General features: G+C 41.2%; 2 protein-coding genes across 4 annotated transcripts; one reads left to right on the plus strand and one right to left on the minus strand.

Moving 5' to 3' along the window:
* Positions 1 to 164: 164 nt before the first annotated feature.
* Positions 165 to 3,960, plus strand: fezf2 (FEZ family zinc finger 2). Of its 2 annotated transcripts, XM_029774996.1 has the most exons (5): positions 165 to 521; positions 787 to 1,627; positions 1,933 to 2,067; positions 2,187 to 2,319; positions 3,068 to 3,960. In XM_029774996.1, exons 2-5 carry the CDS (start codon positions 842 to 844, stop codon positions 3,328 to 3,330), a joined length of 1,317 nt encoding a protein of 438 aa, XP_029630856.1. In that variant the 5' UTR covers positions 165 to 521; positions 787 to 841; the 3' UTR covers positions 3,331 to 3,960. The 2 variants fall into 2 exon arrangements, with proteins under 2 accessions (XP_029630856.1, XP_029630855.1); XM_029774995.1 differs by having other exon boundaries at positions 165 to 1,627.
* A 9,224-nt stretch (positions 3,961 to 13,184) lies between these two features.
* Positions 13,185 to 20,657, minus strand: cep15 (centrosomal protein 15). 2 transcript variants are annotated; one of them, XM_029774998.1, is made up of 4 exons: positions 20,541 to 20,657; positions 15,003 to 15,121; positions 14,758 to 14,826; positions 13,185 to 14,565 (listed from the first exon to the last, which is right to left on the minus strand). In XM_029774998.1, the coding sequence occupies exons 2-4, from the start codon at positions 15,093 to 15,095 to the stop codon at positions 14,374 to 14,376; spliced, it is 354 nt and encodes a 117-aa protein (XP_029630858.1). In that variant the 5' UTR covers positions 15,096 to 15,121; positions 20,541 to 20,657; the 3' UTR covers positions 13,185 to 14,373. The 2 variants fall into 2 exon arrangements, with proteins under 2 accessions (XP_029630858.1, XP_029630857.1); XM_029774997.1 differs by having other exon boundaries at positions 15,003 to 15,126.
* Between the last annotated feature and the right edge of the window lie 1,003 nt (positions 20,658 to 21,660).

A 21,660-nucleotide genomic window follows, 5' to 3' on the forward strand; every position in this document is an offset into this window, starting at 1 on the left:
CTTAGCCTAATATTTACAGATATTCCAATTCAAAACACGGTAGCCTGAAACAACAATCAGCAACAAACAAATAATACTACCAACAACAATAATAATATTCTAATAATAATAATAATAATAATAACATGTAGCCTACAAACAATAACAAACACATTGTTCAAATTAACATGATGAAATGGCTATCATCTTTTCTTTTTTTGAGAAAGGAGTAGACTAAATCATAGTTATTCGATTAGAGAATGGCTGGTGGTATAAGCAGAGTATTTGAGGATGGAGACATAAATAATCATCTGTAATAACTGCCATGCATACCACCCCATGGCAGTATATAAGTGGGCGGCGGGAGAAGGGGCAGGGCTGGTGATGGCGTTTCCTTGTCACCCTTGATATGAGCTAGTCCATGTGATGTAGCTAAATGCAAGAGACAGTGATCTCGCGCTGATGAAGACGTCCGCTTCCAAAATGTGACAGAGCAGTCACGCTGCTATCTCCGAATACATCTGTCGTCGCTTTACAAAAAGGTAAACTTCAACATTGACTCTGACGCTAAATTTGCTATCAGATTCTCAGAGGTGTTGAATAGGAATTAACTCACTGCTTTTTGCCTTTTTCTTTTCCTTAACGAGCTCTGTAATGTTCTGTTAATTTTGTGTGTACTAATGAGCATTAATCTGGTACCCCTGGACGCTATTGTTCCAGGGATGCCCATTTGAATGCAAATGTGTGAGATTGTAATACCAAGGTCCTTATTAAACTGATGTGCGTCCGGTCTTCTCTGGAATTCAGGAGGCGAGGACAGGACGGCTGGTCGGCTGCTGCTCACACCAAGTTCGGTACACACATGTCAAGTTCTCTCCCTTTGGGAACGGCGATGTCTTGCCCACGACTCGATGGTGGTAGGAACGGCGTGTCCGCCGCACCAAAGGCGCTGGCCTTCTCCATTGAACGGATCATGTCCAAGACCTCTGAACCAAAAGGCCGTTTGGATGAGCGGCGAGTAGTGGAGTCTTCAGAGGGAATGAAGATGCTGGGGCTCTGCTCACCTATACCGTGCATGATCCCCCTGCAACCTTTTAGCTACGATTTACAAGCCAAGGCGTTGATGAACTACTCCGAATTTTGGAAAGCTAATTTCAGAGGAACACTATGCACTTCTGCGGCGATGTGCAAAGCCAACTGCGGCATGTGTGGCAAAATTGACTCGGGGTTGAAGCACTCTTTATTACCGGGGAGGGTGATAAAACCCCAAGTCATCCACCAGGCAGTGGCGATGCCCACCAACGGCTCTCTTTATTATTTCAACTACCTGGACTCTGCTTATCACCAGTCTGAGCTGCTAAGCGGACACTTGTTTTCCTCGGCCCTGGCCAACTCACAAGCCCAAGCATCTCTCAGTGCGCACCAGAAACTGCTACTGCTGGAGAACGCCAAACTCGCCAGCGCTTCCACCGAAAAGTTTCCGACACCTCAGTACCCACACAAGGAGCATCTCCCTGGCCAGCTCGACCAGATAGTGAAGGAGAACCATAGCCTGAGCTCGGAGAAAAATGGAGTGAAAGCGCACAGCAAGCACAACAGCTCCACGGACGGGAAACCCAAAAACTTCACCTGCGAAGTGTGTGGAAAGGTAAAGCATTTCATTCCGTTAAACGAATGGTAAAAAATAATAACGATGCAATTGTTATTGTTCGTTTTGTTTGTTTATTTTTTGCTTTGCAAATCACTTACATTTCCTTAAAAAAAACATGTAGGCCTATAGACAATAACGCAGTATCAGTTATTGTAAATGTTTTGTGCAGCAGATTAGAATAGGCATACCCTATTTACTTTGACATTAAATTGAAGCTGACATGTTTATTTCTCATTATCAAAATATCTCACAAATGAAATACAATAAAAGTGAAAACGAGATTGTTTGTTTGCGTCTTGCAGGTGTTCAATGCTCATTATAATTTGACACGACACATGCCAGTGCACACAGGCGCGAGGCCGTTCGTGTGTAAAGTGTGCGGGAAAGGATTCCGTCAGGCCAGCACGTTGTGCAGACACAAAATCATCCACACACAGGTGAAACAAATCATATTTCACTCGTTAACAACTACATTAGATATATGACTATATTATAAGCTCCCTCGAGGATTGCTTACAAATAATAATCATTTATATATTTTGTATTTCTTTATCAGGAAAAGCCTCATAAATGCAACCAGTGTGGCAAGGCGTTCAACAGAAGTTCGACGCTGAACACTCACATACGGATCCATGCCGGGTACAAACCTTTCGTCTGCGAATTCTGTGGGAAAGGATTTCATCAGAAAGGTAATTATCACTATTTAAACCTTGGTCAAAATATTCAGGATATGTCCTCTAATGTAGGCTATATTTACAAAAACACGCATTATAGGTTTTAGCTTAGACTATATGTTTTGAGATTAATATAACACCAGAGAATCATAATAAAATAATCCAGATCATATTATTTTCAGTTTGCGTTAAAAATTCATGAAATTAATATCCTAGACAAATATGAATAAGAAAGCATGTTTTTATAACAATAACTTGGCTATATGATGGTGGTAATGATATATGCCAGTTATAACAGAATGATAATGTAGCCTAGATTACATCCAAAAGTAACAGCAAAGGCACACAATTCCCAATATTTAGAGGCCTATCCATATTATTGGTAAAATTGATGCCCAGTGCTGCTCTCTGATGATGTTGAAGCGTCAATTTAAATCGGACATGTCACTTTACACTAACTAACTCTCCACACAAGACTCTTAAATTCGCCACGGGTCAAGAGACAGACCTTTCTCTGGTTTATAATCCAACCGTTTTCAGTTGCTGTTGCGTTTGATTTTGACAAAGTTTGACAACTTCTTGACTTCGACATGCAAAGTGCTGATTAATGAAGGCTGTAGAATGGAGCGCCTTTGTGAAGAGTAACTTAATTGTGAACTGTTGACCTTGAGGAGAAAAAAGGAGCTAAATGTGTTCCCTTTCGTGTATGCTGTTCATTTTATTCGCGATGTTAATCTTTATTAATTGCATTTCCCAATTTCAGGAAATTACAAGAACCACAAATTGACGCACAGCGGAGAGAAACAGTACAAGTGTTCCATCTGTAACAAGGCCTTCCATCAGGTCTACAACCTAACCTTTCACATGCACACGCACAACGACAAAAAGCCCTTCACGTGCGGAACCTGCGGGAAAGGCTTCTGCAGAAACTTTGACCTGAAAAAACACATAAGGAAATTGCACGACAATAACTCATGTAGGCCTATATCTGTGGCAACCGATTCTTCCAGGGGACCCGTAAGCTGATTTTTCCATTGGATTTGGACAGTCTCCTTCACACTTAAATTGACAGGTTATTAAGCCTCGCCAGTATTCAGTGAGTGATGAAAACATCAAATACAATTGTTAAAAGAAGGGAAACTATAAAGCATAAAAATTAAACATTGGGACGACTTGATAGCCTGATGAAAAGCAAATTTGTGTTTTAGGTTTTATTCGATTTTAAAATTATAATAATGAGAATGGGAATTTTTACACTTTTGCAGCAGTGCAGTAAATCTGACCGTGAATGAATTAATGTTATAAACATTTAAGAAGAAAATTACTATTTGCTCAACCCATGGGGAAATTCAGGAGGACGTGTTGTTTTTCTTCTATTGCATAACGTGTGAAAATCGAATTGTAAATAATATGAAAATAAAATGTTATTTAAAAGTGTTTTACCTTGGGCGCATTTTTATACATTACAATGTAGGCTACATACAACTAAATTGTAACCTATATGTGGATAAAACGTTTTATACATCAACATAACTTATTCATCAAATTGGATGTTTAACAATTTCAACTGTTGCCATTTGTTAATAGGAAATAAAAAGTGTATCGTAAATAAAATGTTATGGAAAACGTTTAAGTTTTTGAGAAAAATATGCTTACTCTAAATGTATATAGGAGTAGGTTAGTCAATTATTTGAAAAGGCCTATAACATATCAGAACGGAATTGTATTGATATTTCAGCCTTCTTTCAAATCAAGCTACATGTAGCCTATGCCAACCAACCAGTTGCGAAGACAGTGATCCGTCTGATAAGCCTATAGGCCATTTCATCCTCTCAAATATCCAGATGTTTTACTAGCACCAGTGTGTGGGCTAGTCTGGGTTTATACGCCAATAATACATGACTCCTGTTACTTGGTTGGGAGAAGTAGGCCCGTGTAGCATCATACACCTCCACTTTAAATTGGTAGCTATAAATTCAGTTGAAGCACTTTTTGCCAGACAAAGAGACAAGTCTGATGATGCTACACTTGACTTCCGTGTAATGGCACAAATGATCAGATATAACATGGACTCTTGAATACGAATTACATTAATCAGCTAAACGCCCTCGATGGTAGGCTTCCGCGCATATACGTGTTCATCAGAATATGAATAATAGAGCACTTGGGCCATATCATCCACCTCTGTCCAACTTTAATAAAGGATAACGTATTCTGCACACGGCTCCTGGAACAATATTATCCTTGCGGGCTAACACAAATTCTGACGAGAGACTGGCGCGTGCTCACAAATCTCGGTCTACCAATTATAACGTTTAATAATTATGCACCATGCCCAGGGACCGGTTAGAAGGCTAATATAACCAGTTGAATGGTCTGTTCACCTCTGGTCCACCCTGGTCCTGCTAGTTCACATAAAAGCTGCTTCAAAGACCAGAATATACCAACTAGTGTGTTTTTCCCAAAACCATTATTGTTATATTGTCAGTTAAATTCTATTTTGCTGTTGTCACATCGACCAATACTTTTATATATCCCTAAAGGCTCACATTATTGTTCAACATATAGGCTCTAGGCATGATATTTATATATTTCACACTCTACCCGTATTTGTTGGCGTTGAATATTGTGCGTAATTTGAGCACTCATGTGTAGTGCCAGACACAGATTGTGCGTAATTCCAGTTAAGGGTACGGAGTTTTCAATAGAAATTCAAGAAAGCCACGTCACATTGCGTCATAAATGTTATTAAGTGTATGCTTTAACTGTTCTATTAGAAGAATAAAAAATATTCTCAAATGTACTTTCGTTAGGCCTAATTTTTCTCATATTTTAATTCGTAGCCTACGTAGGATAGACTATAGGCAATTTTTCTATACAAACATTCCAAAGCTTCATCCAATAATACAGTTTAATTGACTACAGTCAATGAGTTGCGGGTAGGGGTTTAGCATATGCAGAAAAATATCATAATCAAATTCCAACACAAACATAACAGCTAGAATATCACGGGGTTATTTATGCCCAATTAAACAATAGGCAACGCTATCAAGTTGGTATCCCCTCGCACGGACATCTGGAACATGTCCACACCTACAACCATATTGGGTTGATGGGCCGAATAATCATCACAGTGTTGCCAATGGTACTTGTTTTTACGTCTTATAACAACAGGTTTGGTTTGTTTTGTATAAACAATCTTTACAACTCAGCCTACATTGAATTTCAGTATCCATTCATCCATCTTTGTTAGGGAATAGTCTATAGATGGGGAAATGCGATTGGTGCAAGTTTCTCAAAATAAATGTTTGTGTGTAGAAACGCGTCAGGGCTATGCACAAGAGTCTCCGTCTTGTCCAAAGCCGGAGAAAAGATTGCTGGGGACTGGAGTAAACAACCTAAAGGCAGCAGCGTTGCCCTTTTCTCTGCACATACCTCTCACGCATCAGAGCAACCAGCTTCGCTTCTAGAAACACGTTAATTGACAACGGAGCTCATTACTGCGTGCACATGTAAAACAGCGAGAGAGATTACCAACACAAGAGCGCATTAATCAACTGTCAACAATTGAGTACATCTACACGACCAGGATCAACCAAAATTGATGCATTTACAAGTCACAAAAGGCTCGGCTGAGACAGGAAGAAAAGAAGAGCAAGACTTTTGTTTGGCCAATTCAAATGATTGGGAGATTAACAGGAGTAGCTTCAGCGATTTTTAAGGGCTGAGAGGAGAGAAAAGGACCAATTAAGTCCACCAAATGTTAACTACATGTGTTTCCCCCGTTTATCCCAAATGAAATTCTAATTAAACCAACCCTTACCAACATTTTGGAAAGCAATTTATTTCGCTGCTGGAGGAGAGCACAGGCTGGTTGCGCCCCGAGTTAGAAGAAGCATTGGCTCTTGACACAAAGAACTCACTAGGCGCATTCTAAAATGCCAAGAGGGAAGTTAATGAGCATCGGGCGAAGTCCTTGGATCTATTCCTGGAGAATGGTGTTGAAAAGATGGAATCAGCCAGCCAACTACATGGTGTTCTGGAAACTTCTTAATAATGTCCAAAAGGGCAGTCAGCAATAATATTGTTGTAGCTGCTCAAAATATGCAGTGTGTACTCGACTCTGGAAAATGATAGGATTGTAACATACATGTGTATGTATACATGACACCACGAAAGTCATTGAATATTATAAGACATTCTATTGTAAAAAAAAAAAAAAAATCTATACGAAATAATAATAAAAAACAAAATGTATTCCACATTTGGTTTCAAACACCTCGTTAGGATCTTGGATTTTCTAAATATATTTTTTGGGTGCATTAGCCTAGCATATTACACCAGCAAATTGGAGTGTGCATTATGTAGGCCTACACAATAATCACACTATACATTAATTACAAGTAAATCAAATACAATAAAAAAAGTAAAATAAATACACACCATAACATGATGACAGGACTGTGATATTCAAGTGATACAAATTCCTTGACAAAACTAGTTAACACTTTCCCCACCAAATCTAATTAAAATTTACACAATGTAAATGTACCCACATGCACACTTCCTTTATTGGATCCGCCTTGGCTTGTCAAGGACACGGGTGGTAGAAGGTGCTTTGTGGCTTAGAGGCCTGTGGGTGCTGGGCTTGTAGGAGCCATGTGCCGGCTCTGCCCTACTGGAATCACATCACTGTCTGTCAGTCTCCTTAGATTGACCTCTGCCCAGGACCAGTCCGTCCGCCTGCCCTCAGAGCCCTGGGCCAAGGAGCTGAAGGAGACCCTCTGTCCCCTTGCCCACTCCTTTCACCTCTGTCTCTGGGAGGATTAGAGAACCCTAAACCCCAAACAATCTGCTCCACATTTCCAGCCTCAGCCTCTCACTGCACTGACAGCAATGAGATTGGTGTCCATGAGGAATCATGAGTAAATACTAATGTTGGCCACTGTCAAAAACAATTAAATAGATAAACAATACAGAATTAATAGACAAGAATACAACTGAATATCAACACATTTTTATAACTAGATAAATAAGTGACTAATACATGAGTAATGTTCTCCATCACACCCTGCCAAGACTGAGCTCTATTTTTGTGGAATTAAATCAGTCTTTCATTGTTGGTCAGGATCACTAATTCTGGGATGTCCGGTGCTAATCCCTTTGACCTGGTCTGGCCCTGCTGAGAAATGTCCACTACTGCTGTGCTTACCCAGAAGTGCTAATGACATACTACTCCAGAACCACAGCGTCCATTCACACAAATAAGGCCCCTTATAATGAGATCCTACAAGTTGTCAAATTAGGATGAGCATTCTCACCAGTTGGTTGGCACTGGTAAGAAGATGGAAGGACTGAACACCGGTAAAACTAATTCACTTTATGTGACTTCCATTAATACAATAGAGATTGATCCCAGCAATTCAAAGGTAATCATTTTCCATAAGATAGAAGATACAGTTGAAGTCGGAAGTTTACATACACCTTAGCCAAATACATTTAAACTCAGTTTTTCACAATTCCTGACATTCAATTCTAGTAAAAAAAACTGTTTTAGGTCAGTTAGGATTACCATTACCACTGTCAGAATAATAGTAGAGAGAATGATTTATTTCAGCTTTTATTTATTTATTCACATTCCCAGTGGGTCAGAAGTTTACATACACTCAATTAGTATTTGGTAGAATTGCCTTTAAATTGTTTAACTTGGGTCAAACGCTTCGGGTAGCCTTCCACAAGCTTCCCACAATAAGTTGGGTGAATTTTGGCCAATTCCTACTGACAGAGCTAGTGTAACTGAGTCAGGTTTGTAGGCCTCCTTGCTTGCACACGCTTTTTCAGTTCTGGCCCAAAAAAATTCTATGGGGATTGAGGTCAGGGCTTTGTGATGGCCACTCCAATACCTTGACTTTGTTGTCCTTAAGCCATTTTGCCACAACTTTGGAAGTGTGCTTGGGGTCATTGTCCATTTGGAAGACCCATTTGCGACCAAGCTTTAACTTCCTGACTGATGTCTTGAGATGTTGCTTCAATATATCCACATCATTTTCCTTCCTCATCACGCCATCTATTTTGTGAAGTGCACCAGTCCCTCCTGCAGCAAAGCACCCCCACAACATGATGCTGCAACCCCCGTGCTTTACGATTGGGATGGTGTTCTTCGGCTTGCAAGCATCCCCCTTTTTCCTCCAAACATATTATTACATTTCTCCAAAAAGTACGATCTTTGTCCCCATGTGCAGTTGTAAACCATAGTCTGGCTTTTTTATGGCAGTTTTGGAGCAGTGGCTTCTTCCTTGCTGAGCGGCCTTTCAGGTTATGTCGATATATGACTCGTTTAACTGTGGATATAGATACTTTGTACCTGTTTTCTCCAGCATCTTCACAAGGTCCTTTGCTGTTGTTCTGGGATTGATTTGCACTTTTCGCAACAAAGTACGTTCATCTCTAGGAGACAGAACGCGTCTCCTTCCTCAGCTGTATGACGGCTGCGTGGTCCCATGGTGTTTATACTTGCGCACTATTGTTTGTACAGATGAACGTGGTACCTTCATGCATTTGGAAATTGCTCCCAAGGATGAACCAGACTTGTGGGGGTCTACAATTGTTTTTTGAGGTCTTGGCTGATTTCTTTTCATTTTCCCATGATGTCAAGCAAAGAGGCACTGAGTTTGAAGGTAGGCTTTCAAATACATCCACAGGTACACCTCAAATTGACTCAAATGATGTCAATTAGCCTATCAGAAGCTTTTAAAACCATGACATCATTTTCTGGAATTTTCCAAGCTGTTTAAAGGCACAGTCAATTTAGTGTATGTAAACTTCTGACCCACTGGAATTGTGATACAGTGAATTATAAGTGAAATAATCTGTCTGGAAACAATTGTTGGATAAATTACTTGTGTCATGCAGAAAGTAGGTGTCCTAACTGACTTGCCAAAACTATAGTTTGTTAACAAGAAATTTGTGGAGTGGTTGAAAAACGAATTTTAATGACTCCAACCTAAGTGTATGTAAACTTCCGACTTCAACTGTATGTGATACAAATACATATTCTGTATGTCCAAAATGTTGTTCAGGACATACTGTGAATGCATTCTTTCCTCCATAGTATCAATATTGAAAAGGAAAAAAACAACAAAATCCACTCTCTCACAAACTAAGAGACATACCCTCAACTCAAATACGTTATAACTTCACTTACCTCACCAGTAGGCTTGTGGAAAAAGAGCTGAAAACAAGAAGCACAATGTAAGTATGTAAGTATGCATTTGAAAAGGGGAAAAAAACACTGCAGGAGTTCCCAGCAGTACAGCAGAAATAGTCTAATAATAATAAAAAAATCCCAGACAAGCTCCAGTATATGAAAGACATTTGTGTTTAAGTGCACTACAATTGAAAAAGTATGTGCCGAAAGCTTTCTTTGTAAGGAGTACAGAGAGCCAGTGAAGTGCAGTGAGGTATATGATTATGTTGACACAAAAACCCTTGGCTCCATTTAGGAGGAAACACTATACTTAAGTTTGGCCAGTCAATACCGAACAGTGTGGTGCTCCCTTAAGGCCAGTGTTACTTCCTTTTAGTGTGCCACATGTAGACTTGTCTTTAATCCACCACAACATGAACAACACAGTCAACTCCTCTCTTAGCCGATACAGTAGGCACAGGCCTGGCTGGCAGGACATGCACTTAGCCAGAGCTGACATGACATGATCAAAGGAGTGATAAGGAATACTATGGGAGTACATTGTACAGTATGGAGCCCCATGTTATTTCAAGAAACAGCATTTTAACGTTGATTTATTTTTAAATACTGTAGGTCAATTTAAAAAGAAAGTGTACTTTAAAAAATGTGATGTGTGTCTTCACTTCTATCCCATAATAACAAAATGTTCTAAAAGAATAGAAAAACAAAACAAAATTATGCCAAAATTGTAGTTTTGTTGTGCAGCACTCACTACACTTGCAGCACATTATTCAATAAAATACAACATGCAATCATCCATTATCCAATCAATTGAAGTCGACAGCTAACCAGTTATTGTGCTTCTCAGGAGGCTCTCAGCATGCTCTCAATAGACGCCCCAAATCATGTAATCATACGGTTTTAAATGCATATGCTATTAGAGATGGAGAGGGTCACCTCCTAGCCTCCTCTGTCTGCTGCTAATCCTGTAGCTGAATTTGAGAGGTTGGCTTTAACCCAGGTGTCTGTGGGGTAATGGGGGTCAGGGGACTCAGGGAGGGTTGTCACGGCTGGGACTGGCTGGCAGGGCCTGGTAACAAGGGCCTGGTCTGCCAGCCGGGGGCGTGACGGGACTGTGGTGTCCGTAGCTAATCCACCTCAGGGCTTTCACCATTAGAATACATAATGTGAATCTAGTCATTTGGAAGGGCTCCAGATCGTGCTCTTCAAAATCCTTTTAGATAATTTGCTGCCTGTCCCCCTGCCCTCACTCACCCTCGTTGCCCCTCCTCAAACCTTCACCCACATCCACCCCTCACACGGCCACCATCCCCCATTAGCCCCCCTCCATGGCGACTGGTGCCTGCCTGACCTTGGGGGCAGAATCGGGTCCCATCTGAGGAGCCAGGGCAGCTGCCAACCATGGCCACTTCAACGCAGGCCATCCGGATGATTGCGTTTGTCAAGCCGCCACTCCGCGTCAACCCAGTGCAGGTTTGATCATCGCAATTAGGTTGGATCAGGGATGCCATCTCTGCCACAGAGAGGGAATGAGAGAAGGAAGAACGAGGGAGGTGGAGGGAGGGCAGAGGGGTGGTTTGTGCTGGTTTGACAGTCAGAAAGCAGGTGGAAAGGCTCGCTGCGTTTTTGCATCCCGTTTAACAGTGAGACAGATGTCCACCTTCATCAGAGCTCACATTTTGTCCCATGTACCCTCTCATTATCCACACAGCAGCTCCTTAACACTGTCCCTACGGCCTGTGTCTTACCTGAAAATATCTGAACTGAAGTCTCAATTATGTTGGGGGAAACAATTTGTAACCCCATAAATAGGACCATTTATCATACTGAATATGGTCTACTGTATAATGGTAAAATAACCCAAGAAAACACAGACAGACATTCTAACTTTACTAGCAATAACGCTTTCTGACCGGTGATACCAACTACCTAACAAACAGACCCCCCCCCCCCCCCCCCCCCCCCCCCCCCCACACAAAATAAATAAACATGTCTTGAGAAACACAGCAGAGTTTATGCAAGCCTAATGGACCTGCAGAAATGAATGGCTCATTTTACACACATATCTATGTAGTATTATGAACATATGGTAACTGGCTGACCTCAGGCTACCCTTGAATAAAGGGACAATTAAAAAAAAGCAATTATCGCGGACACAGAAAGTCCTTCTGGAGGCTTTGTTTAATAAAGACGGCACAATTACATTGTAGCTCAAATATAAAGAGGACTCTTCAATAACTATTTCATGGTTTAGAGACATTCCAGAGAACAGCTCAATGGCTTAGGCTAATATATTTAACCTCCTAATGCACAACATACAGTGCCTTCAGAAAGTATTCATACCCCTTGACTTAGTCGTGATACAGCCAGAATTCTCAATACCTCATAATGACTAAGTGAAAACATGATTTTGGAAATTTTGGAAAAATTATTTAAAATTAAATACATAAATATATAATTTACATAAGTATTCACACCCCCGAGTGAATACATGTTAGAATCACCCTAAGCAGCAATTACAGATGTAGGTCTTTCTGGGTAAGTCTCTAAGGAGCTTTGCACACCGGGATTGTACAATATTTGCACATTATTATAAGCTCTGTTAATTTGGTTGTTGATCATTAATAGACAGCCATTTTCAAGTCTTGCCATAGATTTTCATGCCGATTTAAGTCAAAAATGTATCTAGGCCATTCAGGAACATTCACTGTCGTCTTAGAAAGCAACTCCAGATGTATATTTGGCCTTGAGTTTTAGGTTATTGTCCTGATGAAAGGTGGATTTGTCTCCCAGTGCCTGTTGGAAAGCAGATAACCAGGTTTTGCGCTAGGATGTTGTCTGTGCTTAGCTCTATTCTGTTTTTTTATCACAAAAAACTCCTAGTCCTTGCTGATGACAAGCATACCCATAACATGATGCAGCCAACACCATGCTTTAAAATATGAAAAGTGGTACTCAGTGATGTGTTGTGTTCAATTTTCCCCAAACATAATGCTTTGTATTCAGGACATCAAGTTAATTTCTTTGCCACATTTTTTGCATTTTTACCTTAGTGCCTTATTGCAAACATGGCGCATATTTTGGATTACTTTTATTCTGTACAGGCTTCCTTCTGTTAATAACGCTGCAATTTCGGTTAGTATTGAGTAACTACAATGTTGTTGATCCATCCTCAGTTTTCTCCTATCACAGCCATTCAATTATGTTACTGTTTTAAATTCACCATTGGCCTCATGGTGTCATCCCTGAGCAGTTTCCTTCCTCTCTGGCAACTGAGTTAGGAAGGATGCCTATATCCTTGTAGCGGCTGGGTGTATTGATACACCATCCAAAGTGTAAGTAATAACTTCACCATGCTCAAAGGGATATGCAATGTCTGCTTTTTTTGTACCCATCTGCCAACAGGTGCCCTTCTTTGCGAGGCATTGGAAAACCTCCCTGGTCTTTGTAGTTGAATCTGTGTTTGAAATTCACTGCTCGACTGAGGACCTTACACAGAATTTCATGTTTGGGGGTACAGAGATGAGGTAGACATTCAAAAATCATGTTAAACACAATTATTGCACACAGAGAAAGTCCATGCAACTTATGTGACTTGTTAAGTACATTTTTACTCCTGAACTTATTTAGGCTTACTATAACAAAGTGGGTGAATACTTATTGACTCAAGGCATTTCAGATGTTCATTTTTTATTAAATTGTAAACATTTCTAAAAACATCATTTCACTTTGATATGGGGTATGATGTGTAAGCCAGCGACACAAAATCTCAATTGAATCCATTTTAAATTCAGGCTAACACAAAATGTGGAAAAATGGTTGTGAAAACTTTCTGAAGGCACTGTATACTGTGTGATGAAGTGTGGGGGGTGGTGGATGGGTTAATACATGTAAAAAAAAAAATGTTAGAAATAAGTTATACGCTAACATTTTAATGGATGAACATATTGAATTGTTGAGTGTGTATATCGTGTGCAACATTTTATTTGTATAGTTTATTATCTGTTAGTCAACTCAACAAAGTTAGGTGTGTGTCAGCTCATGCTTTTTAATGGACTAACAAGCTAAACTATAATGATTTATTTGGGAAAAAACTACATTTGCAGTGAATGGAATATATAGATGAAGAATGTGAATAATAAAACACTTTATTGGTTACATATGTACATTGCTTGTTACGCCTAATATATATTACAGAGTATATGAACCAAAAAAAGTGCTTTAATGAACACATAAGAAAAAAACATAGCTAGTATACAGACAATACATGCAAATAAATAAGAGCAAATTTGATTAAATCATTGCTGAGTGACAGATGAAGTGAATGACCTGAGTCTAACTAACTGAAGGAATTTGCCTTTGTTATCCAAATCTATGGTGCTACCTCCCCCTAGTGGGCAGATATGAGCCATGAATTCAAAGACACCATATTCTTTGTTTCAAATAGAATTCTGATGGGATGGGATTACCATAAAGTGTTACAGGCAATACCATCACACTGAAAGTGTGAGCATTGCTTGTAAACATTGCAATCAAGAGCAGCAATTCTGTAGACTGAGGGGTAATAGGCTAAATCTGAGCTTCACCCTGAGACATCAAAATGGCTGAGCACAAAAAGGAGCTGCAGTGTAAACACAATGGAAATCAACATGATGCCTACTCAATAATGTTGGTGCTAAGAATACTGTTATTCTCATAGGAAAACAGCCCATATGAGACTCAATATAGCCTATATAAAAAAAGAGCATTTACCTCAGACACTCACAATAACCTCAATCTACAATGTCAACTGATTTTAGTTTCTCCTTCACTCCATGTCGATCACATAAGATTAAGTCAAAAGCCAGATTGTCCACTTCAGGTCATTTGACATGTTTCAGTATAGGACGAGGAGGCAGAGCCCCATCTTGTGTGGGGGCATGGTCTCTGGGTGTAGTTTTCTGTTTTCGTTGTTTAGGTGTTCTGCTAGGGTCACTGCTAGGATGTGGGCCCTTACCCAGGAGGAAGTGCTCCCATTCTGGGATCTTCTCCTCAACTGATGCCCAGTAACGAGTCTGGAACAAGACAACAGTACAGCGGCCTGTGTCAACAACAATCTGTGACCCCCTGACTGTACTTGATTATCAGGTGTAGTAGGGTCAAGCTGCAACACAACTCAAATTAGCTCCCATTGAAAATTAGGTGAGGAAAGGCAATCTTCAGAGAGGGCATGTATTGTTAATTTGTTGTTACTAAGAGACCCTTACCTCCAAACTAAGGATGTCAGGGTGTGGGAGTTTTCTTGTTCTGAGACGATTCTCCATTTTCTGCAAGTCCTGTATTTGGAGAAAGGATCAGCCTATCACAAATTCAGCTACTCCTTTACACATGGCCTTCAAAGCCTACAGTATACCAGCCTCATCAGCATGCACAATAAAAGGCATGCACTGAACGTGTACATTCAAGTAGAGAACCTAGCAGCAGGTCTGAGAGGCACTTGGTAGATTCATACCTGGAGGAGCTGGGCGTTTCTCTCATGTGCAGCTTGTGACAGCTTCACCTGCTGCCTCCTCTTGCTCTTCTGTTGCTCATATCGACTCTCCATCTGCTGAAGGAGCACAGCCCTCTTCCCTAGACTTGACACAACATGGATGACTTCCTTAGCTATGCTTCCATGTGAAAATGAGCTTTAGGCTCTGCATGTTATTCAAGTAGAGCTAAATTGAGCTACCTATACTTTTGTTCTGGATATTCAGCAAGCCAAAGCCACTTATGAGATTTTAAACAAACTCAGGGGGCCAGCTAAAGTTTGACATTGCAGCCGACAGTGCAGGCGACTGCTGACTGACTGATCTACAAATCACCTTGCATCACAAATAACTACTTAATATTATTTGTAGATCAGTCACTATTTACCCATGATACATCACAGTTTTAATGCTCTTGAACATGCCATTATCAGCTAGCCAGCAGATCCGATCCGCTTGCTTACAGCTGCACTAGGGTCGGACATCATTCCTGTGTATATTATGACACGAGGAGCCGGCGCAAGATATGGCTCAGAAAACGTACCTCAATCATGGGCCGGCATCCCTGTGGAACACTTTCGACGCCTTGCACGGTCTGTTACAACAAGAACATTGAACGACTGCTAGTTTTTCCAGAAAACGGTCCTTTTCCTCCTCATGCTAGGTAGCAGAAGCCGCAGCAGCCGTTTTGGAATGGCAGTGTCAGCCAATCAGCTCTGTTAATGTTCAACATGACGCACCATTTCATAATGGCTGCTGTTGCTACTGCTAGCTACCATGAGGACAAAAATGTCAGTTTAATTAAAAACGAACAGTTGCTCAATCTTCTTGTTGTAACAGTTGTAACAGTTGGGATAAATGGGACAATTCGGAGTATACCGCATTTCTCATCCCTGGATTGAGGTATGTTTTAAAAGCAATATCTCACACCGGTTCCGCGGTGTCTTATTATACACTGAGTGTACAAAACATTAGGAACATCTTACTAATATTGAGTTGCACCCCCTTTTGCCCTCAGAACAGCCTCAATTCGTCGAGGCATGGACCGTACAAGGTGTCAAAAGCGTTTCACATGGATGCTGGCCCATGTTGACTCCAATGCTTCCCACAGATGTGTTAAGTTGGCTATATTTCCTTTGGGTGGTGGACCATTCTTGATACACACAGGAAACTGTTGAGCGTTAAAGACCCAACAGCACTGCAGTTCTTGACACACTCAAACCAGTGCATCTGACACCTACTACCATACCCTGTTCAAAAGGCACAAATCTTGTCTTACCCATTCACCCTCTGAATGGCACACATTCACAATCCATGTCTCAATTCTCTCAAAGCTTAAAAATTCCTTTGCGGTATTAACAAGTGACATCAATAAGGGATAATAGCTTTCACCTGGTCAGTCTATGTCATGGAAAAAGCAGGTGTTCCAAATGTTTTGTGTACTCAGTGTAAACAGGAATGCTGTCCGACCATAGTCCAGCTGTAAGCAAGCGACTCGGATCTGCAAGCTTTTTTAATCAGCTAGTTAGCATTAGCTACATTTACCATATTACGTTTTTGTGCGAAGAGTGAATCGATGGCAACAACAAGTAGTAATTCAAACATGAACTGTATAGCGCCAGGCTGTAGGAATTGGCTCCAAAACAATCCCTCGGTAAGCTACCATCGGCTGCCCGAGGACCCACAACTTTTGAAGAAGTGGCTCCATGTCCTGAAGAGGAAGGACGTGCCAGCTTGAGCTAGCAGGATCTGTAGACAGCACTTTGCAGAGGCAGACTTCACGATGAAGGGCACTTACGATGCGGCAACCGGGAGTTTCCGAATGGAAAGGAGTCATAGGCCTATGTTGAAGCCCTCTGCTTGCGCCTCCATTTAAAATTGAGGGTTATGTTGTAGGGGTTACCGACCGACCATCATCAACATCGCTGACTTCAGAGTCAAGCAAAAGCGACTGAACGGAGGAGGTTCCGCAAGTCAATGCAATGGAGCCTGAGGTAACGTTAACCGGTCATGACTGTTGTTGACTAGGCTAGCGTTAGACACTGAACAACTTTGTTGCAACTCTAGATGAAGGTAACTAGCTAATTGCATCGGAAGTGTTTCGTGTAACACCCACCAGCAAACAACGTTAGCAAGCAACTCAACTGCAACAGTTTCTCCGTGTACCCGTTATTAGGTAGTTACTGTAGCTAGCTTCCACCTCAGATAGTCAAGTACTGTAATACATTTCTCATTCCTGGATTGAGGTATGTTTTAAAAGCAATATCTCGCACCGGTTCCGGTGAAGTTGACATAGCTAATGTTTGCTGAAAAATAAATGTCCCTGTATTGGCTGTGTGTGTTGACAAAGCATACAAGACAGGTAGCTTGTTAATGCCAACTAATATATTTGGGTTCAGTTGTCTTAACAAAACATGTTTGTTTTCAGGATGACATCTTCATCCCTGAAAAGGTTTTCATCCTGGAGGAGACTGAAGGAGGCAGAGGAGGTACATGCAAATCCATGTTATTTCTAAGGCTATTGTTTATTTCAAGTATATGCAGTGATTCTTGAATATAACTATAGCCTAACAGATGCCTTAATTGTTTTCTACCAACAGGAAAGGAGGGTTAGTACAGCATGCCAAACAGGAAAGAAGGGTTAGTACAGCATGCCAAACAGGAAAGAAGGGTTAGTACAGCATGCAAAACTGACCCCTGGGTGCCAGTGTTCCTGTGCTGCGGTGGAGAAGAGGTCCACCGGGACCATCACTAAAGCGCTCGGGGCCCAGCTAGATAGCGCTCACGACCATCAGTATATAATCGAGTCCTGCCCCTATACGCCACAGATGGAGCTGACAGAGAGTGAGATCAGTGAAGACCATAACTCACTGTATGAACCTGAGAGCTCAGAATCACATCATCACAGTGCGAGCCAAGATATACTATCGATCACTTTAGGGGAGGGGGCTGGTGTTCTGAAAGTAGAGAAGGAGCAGGCCATTCAACAGCGAATTCAAAGATACACCCATCCATAAAGGGAATCAGAGTGGAACTGTTTTTTCCACTGATTTCTATTTACCCGTTTCAATGGGTGTGCGACCTTGTCCCGGTCCTGCTGTTTCGACTCCCTCTCTCTCAACATATGAAAAGCCAACTGACATTTGCTCCTGAGGTGTTGAACTGTTGCACCCTCTATAACCACTGTGGTTATTATTTTGATGTAAAAAGATATTTTGTAAAATACATTTCATTGATTGATTATTTGCTGTGCTGAATGCTGTGTATTCACTAACTGTCAGAGTGATGGGACATATAGTATCTGTAACATACTTTGGTGTGTATTTCATCTGCATCTTAACTTCTTAAAGTGGCAATAGAAACAATAACAAAGGGACTCCCTGCTCCTCTTTTGGTAAAATGCTAAGGGATGCGGCTGGAGAAATGTAACCACTCTCAAATTCATAGGCAGTGCTATAGATGCAAGGACTGACCATCCATGATATCAAATTTGTAATCCTGTCTCTATGATCTGCTTCCACCCAGTTCGCTTTGGATAAAGGCGTCTGCTAAATGGCATATATTATTAAAGTCTACTTTGACTCTGCCAACTAGCTGCCCGGTGTAGTTACCATTCCTTCCAAAAGATGGCAGCCAAAGCTTGTTGAAGTCACTACACTAGCGACAGGGACGTGGGATTAGAGCGGGTTGAAAGTAGTTTTATCTTCAAAGCAAGTTCATCTGGTTACGCTTGAACCTGTTATAGTGGACAAGCTAATTAATACTATAATTACATAAGGTGCAGGCATTAGGTCTATGTCAGCGTGGGAGGGCCAAGAGACCAGAGGTGGCCGTCATTGTAAATAAGAATTTGTTCTTAACTGACTTGCCTAGTTAAATAAAATGTCTTAAAAATTACAGCAAGCTAGATTTACGAATGAACTGGTTTTATTCAAACCCTATGTAAATGCCTTTGCTTCTGGGTATCCGCGCCTTATGGAAAAAACGACACACACAGGGATGAGCCGCCATACACCTCGTCTAACATGCTGACCAGATTGCACGCACTTGTGCGCCATCGCACGCAAGTTGACTTTGTCCACCCACACCAGACGTGATCTGGACACGCAGGTTGAAATATCAAAAACTGAACCAATTATATTAATTTGGGGACAGGTCGAAAAGCATTAAACATTTATGGCAATTTAGCTAGCTAGCTAATTTGTCAAGGGATATAAACATTGGGTTGTTATTTTAACTGAAATGCACAAGGTCCTCTACTCCGACAATTAATCCAAAGATAAAATGCTCAACCGAATTCGTTTCTAGTCATCTCTCCTCCTTCCTTCAAGCTTCTTATTATTATTTGGATTTTATATGGAGGTTGGCAACCAACTTTAGGTGCATTACCACAACCGACTGGAGTGTGGACCTCAGTTCATCTTTCTCCAATTAGATGGGAGAGGCAGAACTTGCAGTGCATTGAGAGTCACAAATAGAACAAAATTATTTTTGCGTGCACGAGCAGTGAGAGTGCAATGATTGAATAACATGTATGTGTACATTTATTTTGCACCGCTTGCGCAGGCGACGCGAACGGTGTAGTCAGCATGTAATTCTCCCTTGTGCCCATAGGGTGAACTGGTGATAAACTGACAGCCTTAATGCTCTGCAAACAAAATCATAAGAAAAGCTAGAATGATACCGAAACTAAATCACAATGTATTCAGAATGAGCACTCCCCATTATTGGTTAGAATGACATTTCATGAATCATGATGCTGTCTGCGATTCGAACTCTGGTCGTCTAATCAAAAGGCAAATATGTTACCATTGCGCCAAACAGCGCGAATGCTAAGTATTATATGATACTGATTATATATTGAGCACCTACCCACTACGGATAAACCTTAATCTATAATCAAGCCGCATTTCACCAATTATTTAACTGGCATATCGGCTGCTGACTGGTCGAGCAACCTCTTCTGCCAGGAAGTCCTTCATAAGGATTTGTGACACGTCCAATAAATACATTGCCATCCAGACAGATTGACAGGAACCTCAGAGTGGAGGTAACGCAGCCACCGTCGGCTGGGATTTTGTGCTGTATCGCAACCATCTCTCTACTACACACACACACTCATTCTCCAGCCATTATCTGGCAGCATCCCCACTCACACCAGTTTGTGTTCGGCTACGCCAACTCTCTAGCTGAGGTGTTTTGTATGTATTGTTACTGCCACGAGAACGAACTCTGATCTGGGGCAACGATCGGCTCAAACATTAACGGCTTTAGTAGGTTTATTGGCTCCCTAACTAACATAATTTCATTCTCTGTAATAGACTCAGAGTTACTCTGGAAATTCCGCCATTTTTTTTACAGTTAGCTGGCGTTCTAAATCATAGTGTTTCCATTCCCCGTTAACGTCACATGGTTCTGACTGAGCTAATGTTAGACAACAAGCACTAGCGTTAGCTAACCTTGACGACACGTTACTAATGGTCAACATTTCCCTAAAAAATTTTAACTGGACAATAGCTCACATTTCTTCGTGTTTCTTGTTCAGTTCAACTTCTTCAAATGGAGATGTCATTCTGCTAACTTAACTAGAAAGAGATAGACACTGCTGACCTTCTTCGATGAGGTAAAACGGCGGTTGGCATCCAATATGTTGCATTACCGCCACCTACTAGACTGGAGTACAACTCCCTAATCTAACACCACACTCACAAAAAAATTATATAAATAAAATTAAAATAACAACACCCTACTCCACTATTTAAATCTATTTAGTCATACCTCATGCCAACAACCTGAAAGGATGGGACATCACCACTTAACACACCCTGTAACTCTTCTGATGTCAAGTCTCGCACACCCAACTACTTCACTGCAGCTGCCACCACAACCTCAATTTTCTGCGACTTGCTATCAATGCTAAAAATCCATTCTTACTGAAACATATATCACTTGTTGGCCTCTCTCTCTGTACTGGTACAGATATACTACTCAAACCACTCCTCTCAGGATCCCTCCCCCTTGACCCATCTTCCTCTACTTTCTTCACTGCTTCAGCATATGACAACTTCTGCACTACTCTAACCCTGAAAACCTCAACCCCTATCTCCCACGGGACATTTCTGACTCCAAGCTCCATGGGCACCCCTACAATTAACAAATACCACTCCTCCCAATGCTACACATTCCTTTGTCTCATGCCCTTCTGCACACCTCTCACACCAGGAATCTTCAGTTGGTCAACTTTTACATTTACTGCTACCCAAGTAATCGCTCCTTTTGTTGAGAGCGAAACAATTCACATTTGTTTAATGCCGAGCGCCTTCTCCCTCTGACCAGCAGAAACAAACAATTATCACAAGACCACTTCTGGTTATCCTCACCGATTCCACAGTACCCAACTCTGTTTTCACCCACCCTGAAATCACAAATGGATCAGGGTCCACTTTTTCCAAAGCACTTCACTCCTAATGTCACAGACTCATCTTTATCCTGACCCTCGGTGCAAGCCTCGGGCTCTGAGAACTTCACCACACCTACCACCTCCAATACTTTGCCCTCATTCGCTTCCATTTCTACTCCTGTCTTCAGCTCACTCTGCTTACACTGTCTACCATTCTTCTTTAACAAACCATCTCCCGTTTC

Source organism: Salmo trutta, chromosome 14 (genome assembly GCF_901001165.1).
Source record: "Salmo trutta chromosome 14, fSalTru1.1, whole genome shotgun sequence".
Taxonomy (NCBI): Eukaryota; Metazoa; Chordata; class Actinopteri; order Salmoniformes; family Salmonidae; genus Salmo; species Salmo trutta.